The 17,366-nt window shown below is 43.6% G+C and overlaps 1 protein-coding gene across 1 annotated transcript in view; it reads left to right on the top strand.

Annotated features, from left to right (window-relative positions):
- Positions 1-637: 637 nt before the first annotated feature.
- Mindy4b (MINDY family member 4B) overlaps positions 638-17,366 on the top strand; it is a 36,546-nt gene continuing 19,817 nt past the window's right edge. The window contains exons 1-7 of the mRNA XM_055596856.1: positions 638-744; positions 924-957; positions 3,345-3,512; positions 11,265-11,384; positions 12,052-12,143; positions 14,013-14,178; positions 14,772-14,837. Coding sequence (XP_055452831.1) covers positions 638-744; positions 924-957; positions 3,345-3,512; positions 11,265-11,384; positions 12,052-12,143; positions 14,013-14,178; positions 14,772-14,837 — 753 coding nt within the window. The remainder of the gene's footprint in view (positions 745-923; positions 958-3,344; positions 3,513-11,264; positions 11,385-12,051; positions 12,144-14,012; positions 14,179-14,771; positions 14,838-17,366) is intronic.

The following is a 17,366-nucleotide window of genomic DNA, read 5'->3' as shown; positions in this document are numbered from 1 at the left end:
ATATATATATATATATATATATTATTTATTTATTTATTTTACGGTGCCGGTTATTGTGAGTACAACACATTCAGCCAACAGGAGATGAAAATTTTTAGATTTCTCCTTGAAGTAAATCAGACCAGTCCTTCTGTGTTTGTGCCAGATATCTGTCCACTAAATTCTATGGCAGATATCTGTCTGTTAGCCAGTGTCCTTCTTGGCCTATTTTTCTTGGCCTATATTTCTTATGTGACCAGGATGGTTTTCAGCCCCAGTGTCGGTGTATTTCTGCTCCACAAACAATTTCCAGGACCTACGCTAGCATAAGAAACAATCACTTCACGCCTGAATAGTATCTCACCAATTACATTATCTCCAATGATTTGATACAGGTAATGAAATCCTTTTGTTTTTAAATCTATCTTGGATTAAACATTTATGGCACCTACACAGTGGACAAAAACACAAAAATGCCCTCTGCCTCTAATGAAAGTTTAATGGAATCTGCTCAGAGTAGCATTTGCGTGGCCTGAGCTCTGGGTAGGTGTGGGGCTGCCATCACTAGCCCGTGTTCCAGATGGCTCTCCTCGCCACTCAGGCTGCTCCCCGCACCTGAACAGCTTTCTTCTTATCCTCAGAATCCTCGCTTATCTGAATGGATCCAGAGATCCCAGTCCAGGAACAAAGTCCCCTAGAGCTGGATTTAAATGAAATTACTAGGAAAATTCTGTTTCTCGACAAATGGAGGGGAATCTTCAGGTAAGAATCACAGGTAAGAGGTTCTTGCCGCATGACACGTTTCAACAATAGACTTACGTTTAAAATGCTTCCCAAATATCTATTTCTTGAGGGAGACTTCCCTAGCAAGGCAGGATCTAGGGAGGTGTGAGGAAGTAAGGTTTGAATGGCCTGAGTAATTTACTTGATGTTTTCTCCCTCACTTATAGGTTGGGAAACAATGACACAACTCCTCAGGTAATTACTTTCTCAATGTGCTTTTTTTTTTCTCTAGTTGCTTCTTCAAACAATAACATTAAATAACATAATTCACAATTATTCAATGCACATAACATCACACAGGTACTGGCATTTATTGTGTGAAAATGTAAAGCTAGAAAGCCCATGGAAGATTAGTTTTTTCCTTCATAAATTTCTCTCCCTACTTTTAAGAGCTACTTTTTACCATTAAGCACACCTTTAAGAGAAAGTGATATTAGAATAAAAAGTTCCTACATTTGTGAATCAAAGCTACATTGTAACAACGTAATGAGCTGAGTGTGGTCCCTAAAGAAAAGTAGCTTTGAAAATACTAATCTTTATATCTTTATAGGCTTCTGAAGATTTGTTTTCACTTGCTGGTTATTTTGTTGTTGTTTTGTTTTGTTTTGTTTTGTTTTGTTTTGTTTGGGGAAGTTTTAGTTTTATTTTATTGTTGTTGTGTTAGCTGCCCTGGAACTCTCTTTGTAGACCAGGCTGTCCTCAAATTCACAGAGATACACCTGCCTATGCCTCCCGAATGCTGGGATTAAATGTGTGAGTTTTCCTTACTGTTTTTAATTAAGGGAAATAAAATTGTATTCAGATGTTGAAAAGGCATTTTTCTATCTCTCAGACAATGTAGAATGAAAGATGTTTGTATTCCATACAGCCTGAAAAAAATAAGAAGGTAGGGACTTTGAATTTCAGGATGCATTTCAGTCACTGGACCAACACAGTCCAAAATGTTAAGGCACAAAATGCTCAGGCAACTGAACTGTTAATATTAACTACAGTGCTAAAGCACCTTATTTCAGGTAACGTGTACCCAAAGCCTTATTTTTTTTCTAAAGCCCCCTTGGTCATAGTCTAAATTAGAATCAGAAAGATAATGTTTCTACTTTAGTTCTGGAAATACTAAATTTTTATAGTTACCTCTAGGGAGATGGAACACTCAAAAGATAAGACAATTTTTGAAAGGAAGGAGTAAATAAATGTCAAGTTATGGTTTTACATAGGATGGGTAAGCCCACTGGTATAAATGTGAAACTTTTCCATTAGGGCTACAAAATTGATCTCATCCCAAAAGTCGTGAGATGCTGATGGTTCAGACGCTGTGTTCACGAGATAAGAAAGCATCCTCACCTCCAGGAATACAGAAGAATTAAGAAAGCAGTGTCCTTCATGATCTAGCTACCAGTGGGGAAGCTGTTTTCACAACACTGGTATAGGAATGAGTGAACTGAAAGAGTTGATGTTAGCTGACACACAAATCCAGAAGTATCAGTCAATAAATGGAAAAGTGATTTTTTTTTTTAAGAGAAACCATACACAGATGTAGCCCATGGCAGCTCAGTCTCCAAGTGGGTACCCTAGTAAGAGGAACAGGGACTGTCTCTGATATGAACTCAGTGGCTGGCAATTTGATCACCTCCCCCTGAATGGGGAGCAGCTTTACAAGGCCACAGAGGAAGATGATGCAGCCAGCCCTGATTAGACCTGATAGGTTAGGGTCAGATGGAAGGGGAGGAGGACCTCCCCTATCAGTGGACTGGGGGAAGGGCATGAGAGGAGAAGGAGAGAGGGAGGGTGGGGTTGGGAGGGGACGAGGGAAGGGGTACAGTTAGGATACAAAGTAAATACATTGTAATAAATAAAATAAATAAATAAATAAAATTTAAAAAAAAATTTTAAAGATATGGGTAAGTGTGGTAAGTTTCACATCCCCTTGAGAGGGAATAAGAATCAATGGGGGAGGCAATTCTTTGATTGTCCAGTTAATAAGATAAGGATAACCTGGCCTAGACTGATAACTCACTCAACACTTAAAATGCTGACATCTCCAAACAAGACATGGTGACATTTACATTCTCTAAAAATAATTTTTCTTTCTTCTTTCTTTCTGTCTTTCTTTTTTCTTTCTTTCTTTCTTTCTTTCTTTCTTTCTTTCTTTCTTTCTTTCTTTCTTCCTTCCTTCCTTCCTTCCTTCCTTCCTATTTTCTTTCTTTCTTTTTCTTCCTTTCTTTTCTTTCTTTCAATTTTTTTTTTTTTGAGTCAGGGTTTCTCTGTATAACCTTGGCTGTCCTAGAGCCTCTTTGCAGACCAGGCTGGCAGGCCTCAAACTCACAGAGATCTCTAAACATAATTTGGAAGCACAGTCTTGATAGCATTAATTATATTTCCATAGTTACATTTCACCCTCCCGAGCCCATAAAGTTAGGGGAAATCCCTTTGACACAGACATTGGGCCTTTTCAGTTATTTTACTACTGTTTATCACAGTTTTAGGCATCTTTAAAAATGATACAGCATCTTCTGAACACTGGAAGACTTAAAGAGAGGTCTTCACTAGCTGTTTGCTTTACTTGGGGGTGACATTTCACACAGAATCACGATGGCACCCATATGTCTGCTGAGGAAACTGGAGACAGATCCAGAATGCTTCGCCCCAGAGGACAAGGACAGTTGCTATCCAGTGGATTTTGCTCTATTCCCAGACTCACCATCCTCTCTTCAAAACCGGATGGTTTTCCTATCTCCCCATCAATGGCCACAGTAAGTACAGCTTGTCAATTAAACATGAAATGAAATGTGATCTTCCCCCAGACAGCAACACTGGGGAATCTGATCTCCTGTCGTGTGACGGTATTATCGAAGATGAGACTACAGATGGCAATTATTGGTAAAAGGAGTATATAATTAAAATGACTTATTTATGGTACTTGTGAAGGGCACTGGTGGTAGCTGTCTTTTCCTCACAGACTCCATGTCTCTTTACTTCCTCAATCTGACAGTTATATTTGAGGCAGGGCAGACATGCTAATGGTTTGTTACTTAGCATACACTGGGACAGACCCTCTAAGTGGCAGGTGGATGAGTGCTACAAATGTGTAAAAATAATGTAGACAGGGCTGGAGGGATTCCTCAGCAGTTAAGAGCACTGACTGCTCTTCCAGAGGATCCTGGTTCAACTCCCCACACCCACATGGCAGTTTGCAACTGTCTGTCACCAATGTCTGTCACCTTCACACAGACATAAATACAGGCAAAACACCAATGCACATAAACAATTATTTTTAAAAATAATGTAGATAAGAGAGGGCCCTTCTTGCGAGTGGATAGGAGGGAAAGAGAGAAAGAAGTTTCCTAGGTCTGGTCTTAGAACAAGGCATTGATCTCAGAAGGAAACAGTTCAGGGAGCTATCAATTAATACATAGTCTTAAAAAGAACTCGACAGAGTAGGCATGGTGGCACACTTCTTTAACACCATCACTCAGCAGGCAGAAGCAGATCTCTTGAGTCTGAGGCCAGCCTGGTCTACACAGTGAGTTCAGGACAGCCAGTACTACATAGAGGGTGAATGTCAAAAACAAACAAACAATCCAACATTTGAGGCTATAAGGTGATCTGAAAACCTCTGGGCTCAGAGAGCATTTATTAAGTGCAAGTCTTGAACCTGGCAAGAGTGAGGTAGCAGCAGAAGCCTAGCCAGGGAATAAAAACAGAGTGTCACCCCATTGGATCAAACAAGCCAGCATTGGAGGCAAGATCCTGACAAGTGTCAGAAGGAGCTTCTCTTATGGTCAAAAGGCATAACTGAAAGCTGGTAAGCAAGGGAAGGTTAAGCCAGGGCAAAAGCACTGACTAGGGTAGGAGCTTTCTCTGATTAGGGTCCTTTAAATCATAATGGCACTCCAAGGCAGTGTCCTACACTCTCTCCATCCTCCAAAGGTCTGTGCCACATTCTAGAACCTCAAGGCTTAAGGTGAGAGTTAGAAGAAGCAGTCCCTTCAAAGACTTGTGCACAGCCCAAGTATCTTGTGCACAACCCAGCACATACATGAAGCCACAGTTTGGACACTCTACAAGGACCCACTTGAGAGCCATGAGCAGATACTAAAACCTCTCCTGGATATGCCAAACGGAACTATCACAGAAATTCTTCATTGGGCTTCTTGGCATCAAGTCCAGCTGTGCTTTCTCATAGATCCATCTCCCTCTCAGCTTTTTTTTTCCTCTCCCTGGTTCATAGAACAGCAGAGCTCTTGTCAGACCCAAGATGCTCTTCTTTACTTGTGGCTGAGACACCTGAAATACAGTCTCAACTTCTGCCTTACACCTCCAGTGAGCTGTTCCTCTTTCTACCTAACAAACGGTCGTGTGGAATTGTGGGAGTGCTGTAGGCCTCAGAAGTTATGAAGCCTATGCTGAGCTGTAGTTCAGAAGCAAGTACAGCCTATGCATGTCTAGTGCAATACCCAAAATACTCTAAAACCCGAAACTTTCCTGAGCACCGTCATGACAAGAGGAAAGTCCCACACCTGACCTGAGAGCTGCAGTAAAAAAAAAAAAAAAAAAAAAAAAGCAGGCAAACTAAATGTCACACCAGCTATCTTTGTGCAATGGGCATAAGATTTACATAAACTGTAACTAGCTTCATATTCATATTGAGCCCTGTTCCCCATACACACACACAAACACGTAGACGCACATGAACACATGAGTCTGCACACATAATATTCCAAATTCTGAAACACATGACATCCCAGAGCATTCTGGATGAGGGTCAATCAGCTTTTACATGCACTTTTACCTGATAAGATAATGTTCTTACATCTGTAAGGAATTTCTATCTATATTATCATTTTAAAATGTATATGTTGGGACGATAGACCATTGTTTATGTAAAAAAGAGAGAGAGAGAGAGAGAGAGAAAATTGTGATTCTATACTGGTATTTGCCTGTAAATAAAGAAGAAAATTTCACAAGGCTTCCTAGGCCACAAAGGGAGGTAGGTTGTGTACAAGGAGCCCAATGGGAGGAAGCCTTTTTACATTTTGTACCCTGGCTTTTGAGCCACACAATGTACTGTCTATTTTTAAAAACACACACAAATTTTAAAAATAAAAAAAGCACTCACAGATGTTTGAAAGCCTTGTGTTGGGGAGGCAGGAGAGCACAAATCCGAAAGCTCCTCTAACCAGCAATCACAGAGGCCAGGGGGAAGCTCTCCCCATCTTCCCCAGGGCAGTTCTTTCCCTTCGGAAGAGGCTGTAAAACAAAAGATTCAAACCAGCGCAGTGGAAACAGAGTTGATGGAGTGTTAAGAAAGTCCCAGAAGTAGAGAGAATTGATTTTTCTTTAAAAAAATGAATTCAGATTTATCCCCATTATGTGGCCCAGATGCTAGTGTGTCTCTGAATAACAGCAGCATTCATTAAGCACACCTTGGGACTTCACCATGGAGCCTTGGGATTCTGAATGTGCCTGTTCCAGGGAGGAGTCTTGGAAGCTTGACCAGTTCTAATCAGCATTTCAACAGTGCAGCCACCTGGCAAATTATCAGAGGCTCTGAGTGAAAACACTCGCTGAGTGTCTTTTGTGTGGCTCTGCTGCTCTTGATACATGATGCTTTCTGACAGGGCACAGGCTGTCTCATTGCTGGGAATCCCCACAGGAAATGGGGGTGGGGGACAGCAACCCTCCCACCAGCTCTATCTTCACCTCTCCTGTTTCTTACTTTTTGTTGCCTTTTGTCTCAGACTAGCGCTTTTTCTTTTCCCTTCCTGAACTTCCATGGCAGGCTTGGCTGGATGGAATGGTCCAACAGCCCCAAGGGAAACGAACCAAGTCATGACCACTGGGATCTTATCCAGTCCTGTCCAATAGCCTTCCATCTCTTCAGCCCCAGATCCTCAACTTCTTCCACTTCCAGACCCTTCTCCCACACTCCAGCCTGGAACACATTCTGGTGACCGCTTATGTCAGCACCTGTGTTTCTGGCTGTAAGATGGCAGAGCCTGATGCATCTGTAAGAGGTCTGGTTCCGAGTCAGACCTAATTGGGAGTTATTAATTCTCTCCCTCTGCACATCCCTCCGAGGCATCGTAGGACCCACTAATGATATCTGCTATGAACCTTCCATCCTGCTTTCTGCCCATGAACTTCAACTCTAGGGTTTCTATGAATAGGGCACCTCACTATCAACAGGGAAACCCTTACCCTGGGTTCTGCTGGGTTTGAGCAATAGAGATCCCTAAGATGACACTGGTGGCAGGAAAAGAAGAAAGTCAGGAGGGGTAAGAATGCTTCTTTTTTTACCTCAAGCTCCCACTACCTTCCATCTAGAGGTCATAAATTATGACTCCCCGCTGCTGTGTTATGGGTAGCCTACCAGAGATGACCACTCAGACACAGTTTATAGCCAGTAGAAAGTCTTATTCAGCCAGCTGGATCACACCCAGGTATTTGGGAATCTAAGTGTGATCCTGAGTGTCCAGAGCACAGAGTTTTGAAGGCACATCCTGGCATCTTGCTCAGCAGCTGCAGGAGTGTGGTGGGGGTGAGGGGAGGGGGCTTTGCAGAAGCAAGCTTTTTAGCAGAAGCTGAGTGGTTAGGAGTTTCCAAACAAACAGGCTAATATAAGTTAGCTAGGTCATTGTGACCTTTGGTTCCTAGAATGAATTAGGCAATATTCCATCCATGAGATCAGATTCTAGTTAAACCTGAAATGGCCTCAACAAGAATACAAGATGTAAGAGTTTTTGCACTGTCTTGCCTTGTCGAAGTTGGTCTCCCAAGACTCTGTAAGAGTATGAACCACTGTGGTGACCCCTCCCCCTGCCCACACGTTTATAAACAGTCCTGTATTTGTAACAAAATCCCCTCTCTACTGGCTCCATGTTCCATACTACTGACGATGATTGTGACAATGACAGTGATCTCATTCACACAAGTGCCACACATACATATTCAAACAGGGAGAATGAAGCACCTGTTTGAATGTGTATGTTGCAAACACTAGAAAACTAGCAAATGAAGATGGAAACACTGTAAACTGTGCTTCATCATGTTGAATAATAATAAACATACAGTCATCTTTTACAGCCATTCGCCTCTAGTTCTAGGCAGCAAAACATATGAATATCATTAAGGGCATATCAGATTAATTTTATCATAAATTATATCGCATATGAAAATGAACCTGTAAGATAGGCCATCTTCATTAGGCTGGCTGTGCGGGAGGGGCTCCAGCTCTCTGCTCCAGAGTACCCCAGAGGTACAATTGGAGGGTGGTGCTAAATTGAGGGTGGCAGCCAGCAACAGCAACAGGAAGTCTGGCTGGACTTGCAGATGGTTTTAAATTGAATTTGAATCCTAAGCTTTCTCAGTCTTAATTTATACGTGGCTGCTCCTCCCTCCTTCGTGCTGGTCGATGGTATTTTCCCATCTGTATTGGGGCTTTCTTTCACACTGCACATATAATTGCATACCAATAAGCAGTGTTTTTATAAAGATGGTAACATTCTGCACTAACTCAGCACTCATGGTTCCCAAAGCCCCTTTTTATTCTTCTGTCTCAAAAACCCACATGATATGGGATGAAAGCAGCTGTCCCACCTCTCAATACAGAAATAAGAATGTTTCCATGGTCAACATGATTAGAGCTAGTTGGAGCTCTCAGTCCTTGGGTTGGAAACTATTAATCCCATAGATCTGAGGAGGACAACTGACCCAAATAATAGCCAAATTAATTTAAGCGAGCAATTAGTCAAAGCAAGCTTTCTTTTTTAAAATTTATGTACAGAAGCTATCTCTCTTTAAAGACAGGGTTGAAGAGATCAGCATTGGACATGGGTAAGATAAATGCTTTTGCAGTCCAGGAGCAGGGGGTTTCCTGGACTTTCCAATGAGGGACTTTTGTATTGGCAGACAAATAGGCAGAGTTACAGAAGCAAAACATAAGCATAACAAGGTGGTCATAACAGCAGATTATCATAATAACCTTTTGAAACAAAGGCATGATTGCCATCTCTGGAACAGGTTGTACAGAATCATTTGAACTTAAAGTTACAGGTAGGACATAGCGCAATCCTTGAGAAACAGGGGTTTAATCATAAACAGGAACGAACCTAGTTTGTCTTTACTATAAGATGGCTTTTATTTATTTATTTTTTTTCTTTTTTTGGTTTTTTAAGACAGGTTTCTCTGTGTAGCCTTGGCTAGACTCACTTTGTAGATGAGGCTGGCCTTGAACTCACAACAATCTGACTCCCAGAGTGCTGGAATTACAGGCCTGTGCCACCATGCCCGGTTACAAGATGGCTTAAGCCTAACACAGAGGCAGGCTTATTAAAGTCCTTCTTCTGGGCAATTAGAAGTCTGTGGATGGGGAAACACTTCTCCTTAGTTTGTGGTGCTTCTTCTGCGCTCACTGTGGGCCAATGCCCTCTTTGCCACAGTATGCCCGTTTTGTAATCCCAAGAGCAGCATTTATTTCCAGCTGCTGGGCATGATTGCTGCTTTTCCTTGCCATACCCTTGTCCTGAGACCCAGCTCAGAAAGTTTTTCTACTGCTCAGACCTGGCTCCCAAGGAAATGTGCACACTTCTAGCCTTTTTAAAGATAAACTTTTCTTGAAGGCAGACATATAGATGGATAGGAAATCAGCTCCAGCTGTGGAACCAGGCCCTGGGCTGGCATGGGAAGAGTGTGTTAGATTCTCCTAAATGTCCTTCTGAAACCCCAAGGAACCTGCTCTGGACCAGCTATGCTCTAGAGCCTGTTTGATCCTGTTCTGTAACTGGCTCCAAAGCCCTCAGTATATTTAAAGCCCTCTGGGATCAGGTCACAGGTGCTTTCCATTCTCAGTGTCCACACTTTGTGTCACTCTTTGACCCCTCTCCCCAATCTCTCACTAGTCCATGCTAGGACATCCTTGACATGAGCCTGTCTTCCTCTCTTTTAGACTGTCTCACAGTGTAGACGAGTACTTCTGTTTCTAGAGCTGTGGGAATAAATAACATGCTACAGAGCTGTTATCTTCGAGGAAGTCATCCCCTCCTCCATCTGGCAGGCCACGAGAATAGACCCAGCAAAGAACAGTACACAGCCATACCTCTCTCCTTCAGGATGAAGAGCCAGGACAGGGCAGCAGTCTCTAACTATCATCCTTAACCCTGTTGAACTTTTATTTTATTTCTTTGATGACATATGACAAGTGATTTTGCTTTTCACCGGAGAAAGTGGTAAAAAGTGTCCTTTTAAAACAAGCATTTATTAAATTACAAAAAGCAGCCTAATCTAAAATGAAAATATTGAATAGTACTTTTACACAAAACAAACTAAAACATAAAGATGGAACATACAGAATCAAAGTGTGGGCCATATTAGAGGAATGGGGTGCAATCCCAATGTTTGTGCTAGCTTGGTGGCTGCAAATGCCTCCCTTCTCTGCCTTCAGTTCCCCAATCTAGATAAAAGGAGGATGGTAGGCATCTTAGTTTCTCTTGTTAAGTTTGGCTCGTAGCATCAGAGGGTCTCATCCATCACGGTAGGGGATATAACGACAGATCAAAACAGTCAGAAAGCAAGGGCCATGATAAAACACTATGACAGAAGCAGCTCAAGGGGAAAGGGTTTATTTCTGCTTACAAGGTTGCTGTGTATTATGGCAGGAAAGTTAAAACATCAGGAGCTTGAAGCAGATGGCCTTAACCCATCCCAAACTCAGAAGCAGAAACGTGAATGCTGTGGTCAGCTCACTTTCTCCTCTGTATACAGTCCAAGACACAGATAGAATAAGGGGGGGGGGGGAATAGGAAAAATATCCAGGCTCCAATATTCTTCCATCCATCCTTCCTTGCTAGGTTCTATCTGCCATGTCTTTTCCCCACAAAAATAGGATTAAACCTTCTGATAACATGAGAGAAATGATAATTTGTTATGACAATAAAACCAATCCTTCCATTTGTGGAATTGGTTTAAGAAAAGCTGGTTCTCTCTCTCTCTCTCTCTCTCTCTCTCTCTCTCTCTCCCTTCTGAAAAGTTTCTCACAGATCTCAGTGTGTTATAAAGTACCCAGGAAAGTATACAAGATGACTTGGTGAATATCATCGAAATTTCTTACTATTGTATTGTACTGCTGATAGAAATATGGGATCCTGTCTATTTCACCTCCTCCCCTGTATCAAGAGAAAAATCTCAACTATCTTTGAGTCACAGATATTGGACAAGAGGCACAAGAGCAGAGCAGTGGCATGTGCTGGAACTGGCTGACAGTGTAATCAAGACACAGAGACACAACCAGGCACACTAAATTTTCACAATAGTGTCCTAAGAGAACCTGATGTGAAAGTTTTGCCCAGGGCTTTATATGATGAAAACTGGAACTCAAGTCTGAGGCAAATCTAAACATAGATGAGAACAAGGCAGGATGATTTCACCAAGAGGGGTGTGACCGGGAGGTATTCTCTTTGGCTGAGTCATTTACTTCGATGTTCTTTTTACCCCCTTCCCCTTTTCAGATGCTGCAAAGAAGCCTCTTTGGAGACACTAACCAAGTCCTCAGCAGTGACTGGAGAAAGGCACATTTCAAGTTCCACGATCCTTTCTCTGACCTGGCCTTTGCTTTACAAGTAGAAAAGGTGACAGATGGCTCAGTCCTTCCCATGCCCATCTGTGTTTCTTGGTGGGGGCATGTGTCAATCAAATGTAGAAATGAATGTGTAACTACAAATGAGGATTTTTAAAGTTACCAAATATTGGTTAGGTTCTAACAAAGCCTGCCTGTCTTTATTCCTCCAGCCCTTCTCAGGCCTTACAGTGTTGCTTCTCTCCATGTTTCAAGCCCCCGTAAAGATTCCCAAGGCAGAAAGAAGTCTAGAAACACTTTTTGGCTTGTTTTGAATGTCAGTAATTCATATCAGAAATCACTAGTCATACCCAAATTTCAGGAGCTCGCCAGCTGGTTTCTTGCCTCCTTCCAATGTAACAGTGTGGTATGAAGTGATGGCAGAAAGGAGAGGACCTTGATCCCCGGGCACAGGCTGAGGGCACCACCGAAAAGTAGTCACTGTAGATTCTGGCTTGGTGATGGCACACAGCTATAGCACACACAGGAGGTGACCCAGAAGAGTATGGTCCCTTAGCTAAGCCTCAGGAGACACCAGGAAGGGAAGGTTGCAGAGAAGCAAGGACAAAGCAACATCCAGTTCTGAGATTTATTTCCTGTAATGCTGGCATGGAGCTTCACTGGAACAGCAAAGCCCAGCTCCAGCCTTCCTACCTCACTGTTCTTTTTACCCACTTCAGGGAGGAGCCCAGAGCATTCAGATGGCAGTACAAGGATCTATCATCAAATACCTACTGTTTACTAGAGAGGGAAAGGACCACGACCTTCACAGGTGAGAGGACTGGTGGTCAGCACTTGAAAGAGTGGCCTGAGGACCTAGAATCCTTACATGCTAAACAGCCAGAATGAAAGTCTCAGTTGCTTCAGGAAGGATATGTGCCCCACAAGACAGAAATGGCTCAGGTTCTCTCAGAGGGCCTGGGTTACCTGGGGAGGGCGCTCCTGAGGTTGCACTCAATGTTCACCTGCAGAGTGGGCTTGGCAGACTCCCGTGTTCTATTGCTGACCACTTGCCAAGTAAAGTGAAACACCAGATTCCGTGTTATATGGGAGGCCAAACCCAACATCTCTAAGGAGACTCAAGCAGTGATAAAAAATCTGACTAACGAAGGATCCATCTTCCTACTTAACCTGCTGACACAGGACAGTGTTTTGAGTTTGCCCTTTTGTTAAAGAATCAACTCAAACATTAGTTTATTCTTAGAAGCTAATGGACCTCTCTCATCATCCCTATGTTAGCTATTAAAGGAATAAAAATCATCAAAAGGCAAAGTATCTATCTTCCAGCAAAGTAAGTTATCACCCCAAACTGGAGATGAAGGTATAATTCATTCTGAGATCATGAATAGCCACGTTCAGCAGACGCATAGCTCAGGATGTAAATTCTTTATGCAACTGATTTGCTAGGGGAGTGCCCTCGGGAGATATCTGTAAGAGGGTGAAGAAACGGGACAAGGAAGGAGATGCACCTTAGGGGGGGGGTGGTCCCTAGAGATGTCAGTGAGATTCAGGGGGACCAGGGACCACGCTTTGCTCTTCAGTCTGTCGAGATTCACTTAACAGGCAGGGCTGCTATTCCTCCCACCCCAGCCCCCATTGGCTATGGGCCATCCAAAAGGAAAGTACTCAAATCCACTAGAAAAGTTAGAGTCACGTGACATAAGACCCAAAGTAGATCACACCCATCATGTGAGTTCAAGAGATCGGAAACAAAGCACACACCCATAAGCACACAGCTTAGCACTCCGCCTGGGCTGAAAGAAAACACTGAATAAATATAAATGAGCCTTTTCTCCGGGAGCCCTGCTCCATGCAACCTTCCTGAACCTCCTTTGTTACAGGTGTCTTTCTGTCATTCTGTCTGCGCTAGAGCTTTGCAGTTATTCCATCCCAGCAAAGAGCTAGATAAACTATACAAATAACTGGTAGCCACTTTCTGCATTTCTTTGTGCAAGCACATGTTAAATTAAAAAAATAAATAAATAAATAAGCAGAGGAAAGATTAGTCGGGGGTCGGTGCTCAGTGTGATAGTATAGCACAGAGTCTCAGGACCCAGACACCTGAGTGTAGACCAGAGACCTTTCCTTTTAAAGGTGAGCATCCAGAGCCCAGCCTATCTGTATCTCACCCTCCTCTAACATGGGAACAAATCTACTATTGCCCTAAAGCACTTCTGTGGGTTAAATGAGGCATTCTGTGCAAAGCGCTCAGTGCCGCGTGTGATAGCGAAGTGGGGAGCGGACGTCACCTCTTTAAGATGTGACCAGGTGGAAAGGGAGGTGGCGCAAACTGAAGATACATGCGCCTGAGGGCAAGGCACGGGATGAAACGCACCGGCGGTACTTGGGGTTCCATGTGGGAAACGGTTTTGCCAAGTGAGCGTCTGGGAGATGAAACTGGAGGCATTATTTCGGGTTGTACTTGAAAGGACTGTGTCCATCGGGAACAAGTTCAGGGCGACCCATTTTGGAGTTCAGAGACAGGCTGATGCTGCTGAGGAAAAGAATAATCCAAGCAGAAAGCTCAGCACCCTGACATTGCAGGCCGAGAGTGAAGCCAGTGGGCTATCCCCACACTCAGAGAAGGACTCGGACATCTCAGAGGCCAGGTTGCTCATTCCCTCACCGCCTGCCTTTGCAGCTTATGTAACCTGAGCCAGCGGGAGCAGGAACAAGCTCTAGCGGCCGTGCTGGCTGACATCCTATGGGCTGCAGGAGCAGCTCAGAAAGCAATCCTCTGTTTCCTCACCCAAGACATCCAGAGCACTTCGACCTGTGAGCACTCCAGCGACAATTTCATCGAGAGGGTGAGTGCACCGCAGCCCTCGCGTTAGCTGAGCGTGCACATGGTCGTGTAAGCACAGCCCCCACTGATGACCTGAATTAGCCAGAGGCACCTTCAGAGGATGCAAGCCCCGAGGGCTGTAAGTGACCGGAGCAGCCAAAATGGCGGATTTCTCCCATCGTTCACCTTAATGGAGAATATACGGCATTTGGGCTGGTGGGCTTCAGCGTATCTTAGTACCACGTACTCCTAATCCCTGGGTTTGATATGCTCCGCCAAAGAAAGAAAGAAAAAAAAATCCGCATCGCAAATAATCATGAACGGTATTTCTATCTGCTGTCATAAAGATAGCTGAACTCTATCAGGGGAAAATCTGCTTATGGTCTTGTTATTTGATATATCACAGTGATTGAAAATTGAGGGACGTGAGAGGGATGCTGTCACCATCGGCTTCACCCTGTATATTTTATGTGGCCTTGTGTTGGATGTCAGTTTTTAGCAACATGATTTTGTAATGAAACAAAACCTTCCTTCAGGTAATAACTGTGAAATGATATCTCTTAGAGGTGACTTTCATCTTCCTTTTCATTTTTATCTTCAATTCCCTATCTATAGCTCCAGCTGTTTGAATTTTCAGAGAAAGGAGCCACCGAGAAATTCATCTATGATCATTTACAATGTGTAAGTGTTTAAATGTTGAGATAATTCTTTCCTGTGCTACTGATCTTACAGAGATCTTCATTCTTTCATAAAGCGTATTTCTAATGGTGCTTGTTAAGAAAACCAGGTCATTTTTGAAGGCTAAGGAAGGGCAGAAAAAGAGACAGAAGAGGCTGCCTCTCCCCCTCCTCACAGCCTAGAAAGAGGCTGGATCACATGGAGGCCACATATGGATGCCTCCTTTTCTTCAGCTAATAAGTGCCAGAGAATAGCACCTTTCAGGCCTTCTACCAGGATTTCTTTTGAGGAAAGAAAAATGTTAAAGCAGGCTTACCTCATCTAATGAATAACAAACAGAAATGGAGGGAAACTCACCTGTCTGCAAGACAGTCACACTAACTTCAAGTAAGTGACTGACGGCCTCGCAAAGGCAGCCTTCTTTCACCTCCTCTAACGGCACGTTCTACAGAATATGCATTACCTCTTTTCTGCGCTAGGGAAGGGGGGACAAAGTAGTAAAGAATGTGGCAGAGAGTGGAAGGGTTTTTAAAAGACTCTTCTAAAAGAAGATGGGAAAGAAAATGGACCATAATTTTCTTAAGATACCTACAGTGTAAGCAGCAGATAATTAGCAAGCTAACTAAGCTACAGAGAACACGGGCAGCAGCTGGATTTCTGAAACTCATTGCAAAGGCAGTAGAGGCAGAGAACTTAGGTCTGAGTACTTGCCCACACACACTTTAGATGATCTTGGTTAAACTAATGTAGGCAGGGTTTCCGCCAGAGGATCTAAGCTGAGGCTGTAGACACATTTCCCAGTCAAAAACGAAGAACTGGGCAGGCATGGGTAGAAAATGCAGGAAGCCCGTGAGGACTATGCATTGCTGGTAGAGAGGCATGAGAGCCACCTGAGTCAAGCCAACCCAAGCTGGCCATCACTGCTGCCCCACTAAGGAGGAACAGGCACCATGTCCTGAGGGAAGGAGAGCACCTCCTCAAGTGAGGCTGCACAGTGTAAGCAACAGACCTTAATCAAATCCCGCTTACTGTCTTCGGCATCTGTCCCGCGTCCCATTTTATTTAGACAGAGATTTCAACACAGAAACTTAGGGGCTGCTTATGGGCAGGAGGACCACTGTTGCAAGTCCGACTGCCCCCCACCAAGTGAAATGCCAAGGTCCTAGGCACCCTTCCCCTGCCCTGCAAACCTACAGATTGAAGTTCCCAGGAGTGTGACCTCTTTAAAAATGGGTCTTTAAAGACGCCGTCAAGTTCAGAGGAGGTCAGACTGGATCAGGGTGAGCCAGAATCCAATGGCTGGCATTTGGTAAGAGGGAAAAGTTGCAAAGTGCTTCATGGGATGAGTTCCATGGAAAATAGCTAAGGCTGAGAGAGGTCTGAGCAATGGGCCTGCAAGCCAACAGATGCCAGTGACGTCGTCAGCAAACAATGTAGGAAGACTCAGGAAGGGCTCTTTTCCAGGGCCTTCATGGAAGCACCGCTCTGCTCTGATACAGTGTGACAGCAAACCTAGGAAATCAGTATACTGTCTCACATGAGCTGGGCATGAGCCTGCATAGCGCTACAACTCTTCACATCGGAATCTGCACATGCCAAAAATAATCAGAAATTTTCATGTCAGAGTCATGGAATCTGAATTTGTCCCAGAAAAGATGGCTACACTTTTACATCTTCAGTTAACTGGTAGGCTGCTGACCCCAAGAGGAAAACTGTGGTGGGATGGAGGGGGGTCATACCTGAGAAAGCCCTGTGCAGATGTGACTCGGGATCTTGAGATGGGGCAGGGGTGGGTGACTCCAGATTGGACTGACGGGCGTAATTAACCATAGTGTCCATTACAAAGGGAAAGAAGTGTAAGGATAGAGAAAATAACTAATTAGTGGCTTATGAATAAGAGATGAGGACAGATTTAAAGTTAGAAAAAGCCCATCTCCATTAGAACCCAGATCAGATTAGTACGCTCTTTGGTTGTGTCCACTAAAACCCATGCTGGGCTTGGCGCTCTAGACGATGACACAGTGTTGTTTTTCAGCCACTAAGTCTGTGGTATTGTTACAGCAGCAATTAGGTCACTAATATACAACAGCTTTCCAGGTAGTCTCAGGCCCCACCCTGCCTGTTTCTCTTATACCCTGAAGAACACTTATTTGAATTCCTTTCTGCCTCCTGTGCCACTGGAGCCTGTTCTCGGGTCTTCGGATTCTGAGGTCTACCAGATCTCCAGATCTCAGATAGACATGTAGACACATTCATTCACAAAGAAAAATAAATGTGTCTTGATAAGAAAAAAAAAAAATCCTTTCAGTTGTCATACCTTCAAATGAAGCTTTAGCCCTGGACACCCAGAAGGCCAGCAAAGGGGCTACTTTGCAGTGAGAATACTGACAAAAAGTATAAGATAAGGCTAGCCCCAGAGAGACTTGGATTTGATCAGACAGTTTGGATATGATCCACGTGGTCACAAATTACCTTTTGAAAGTTCTAAGCAGATCAGCTTTTAATGACGGACAGTTTCTATGGATCCAAAAT

The sequence above is a fragment of the Psammomys obesus genome, unplaced genomic scaffold, assembly GCF_907164565.1.
Source record: "Psammomys obesus unplaced genomic scaffold, mPsaObe1.curated_primary_1811, whole genome shotgun sequence".
Taxonomy (NCBI): Eukaryota; Metazoa; Chordata; class Mammalia; order Rodentia; family Muridae; genus Psammomys; species Psammomys obesus.
Note: the sequence above shows the minus strand (reverse complement) of the source record. Positions and strands in the feature narration are given on the sequence as shown.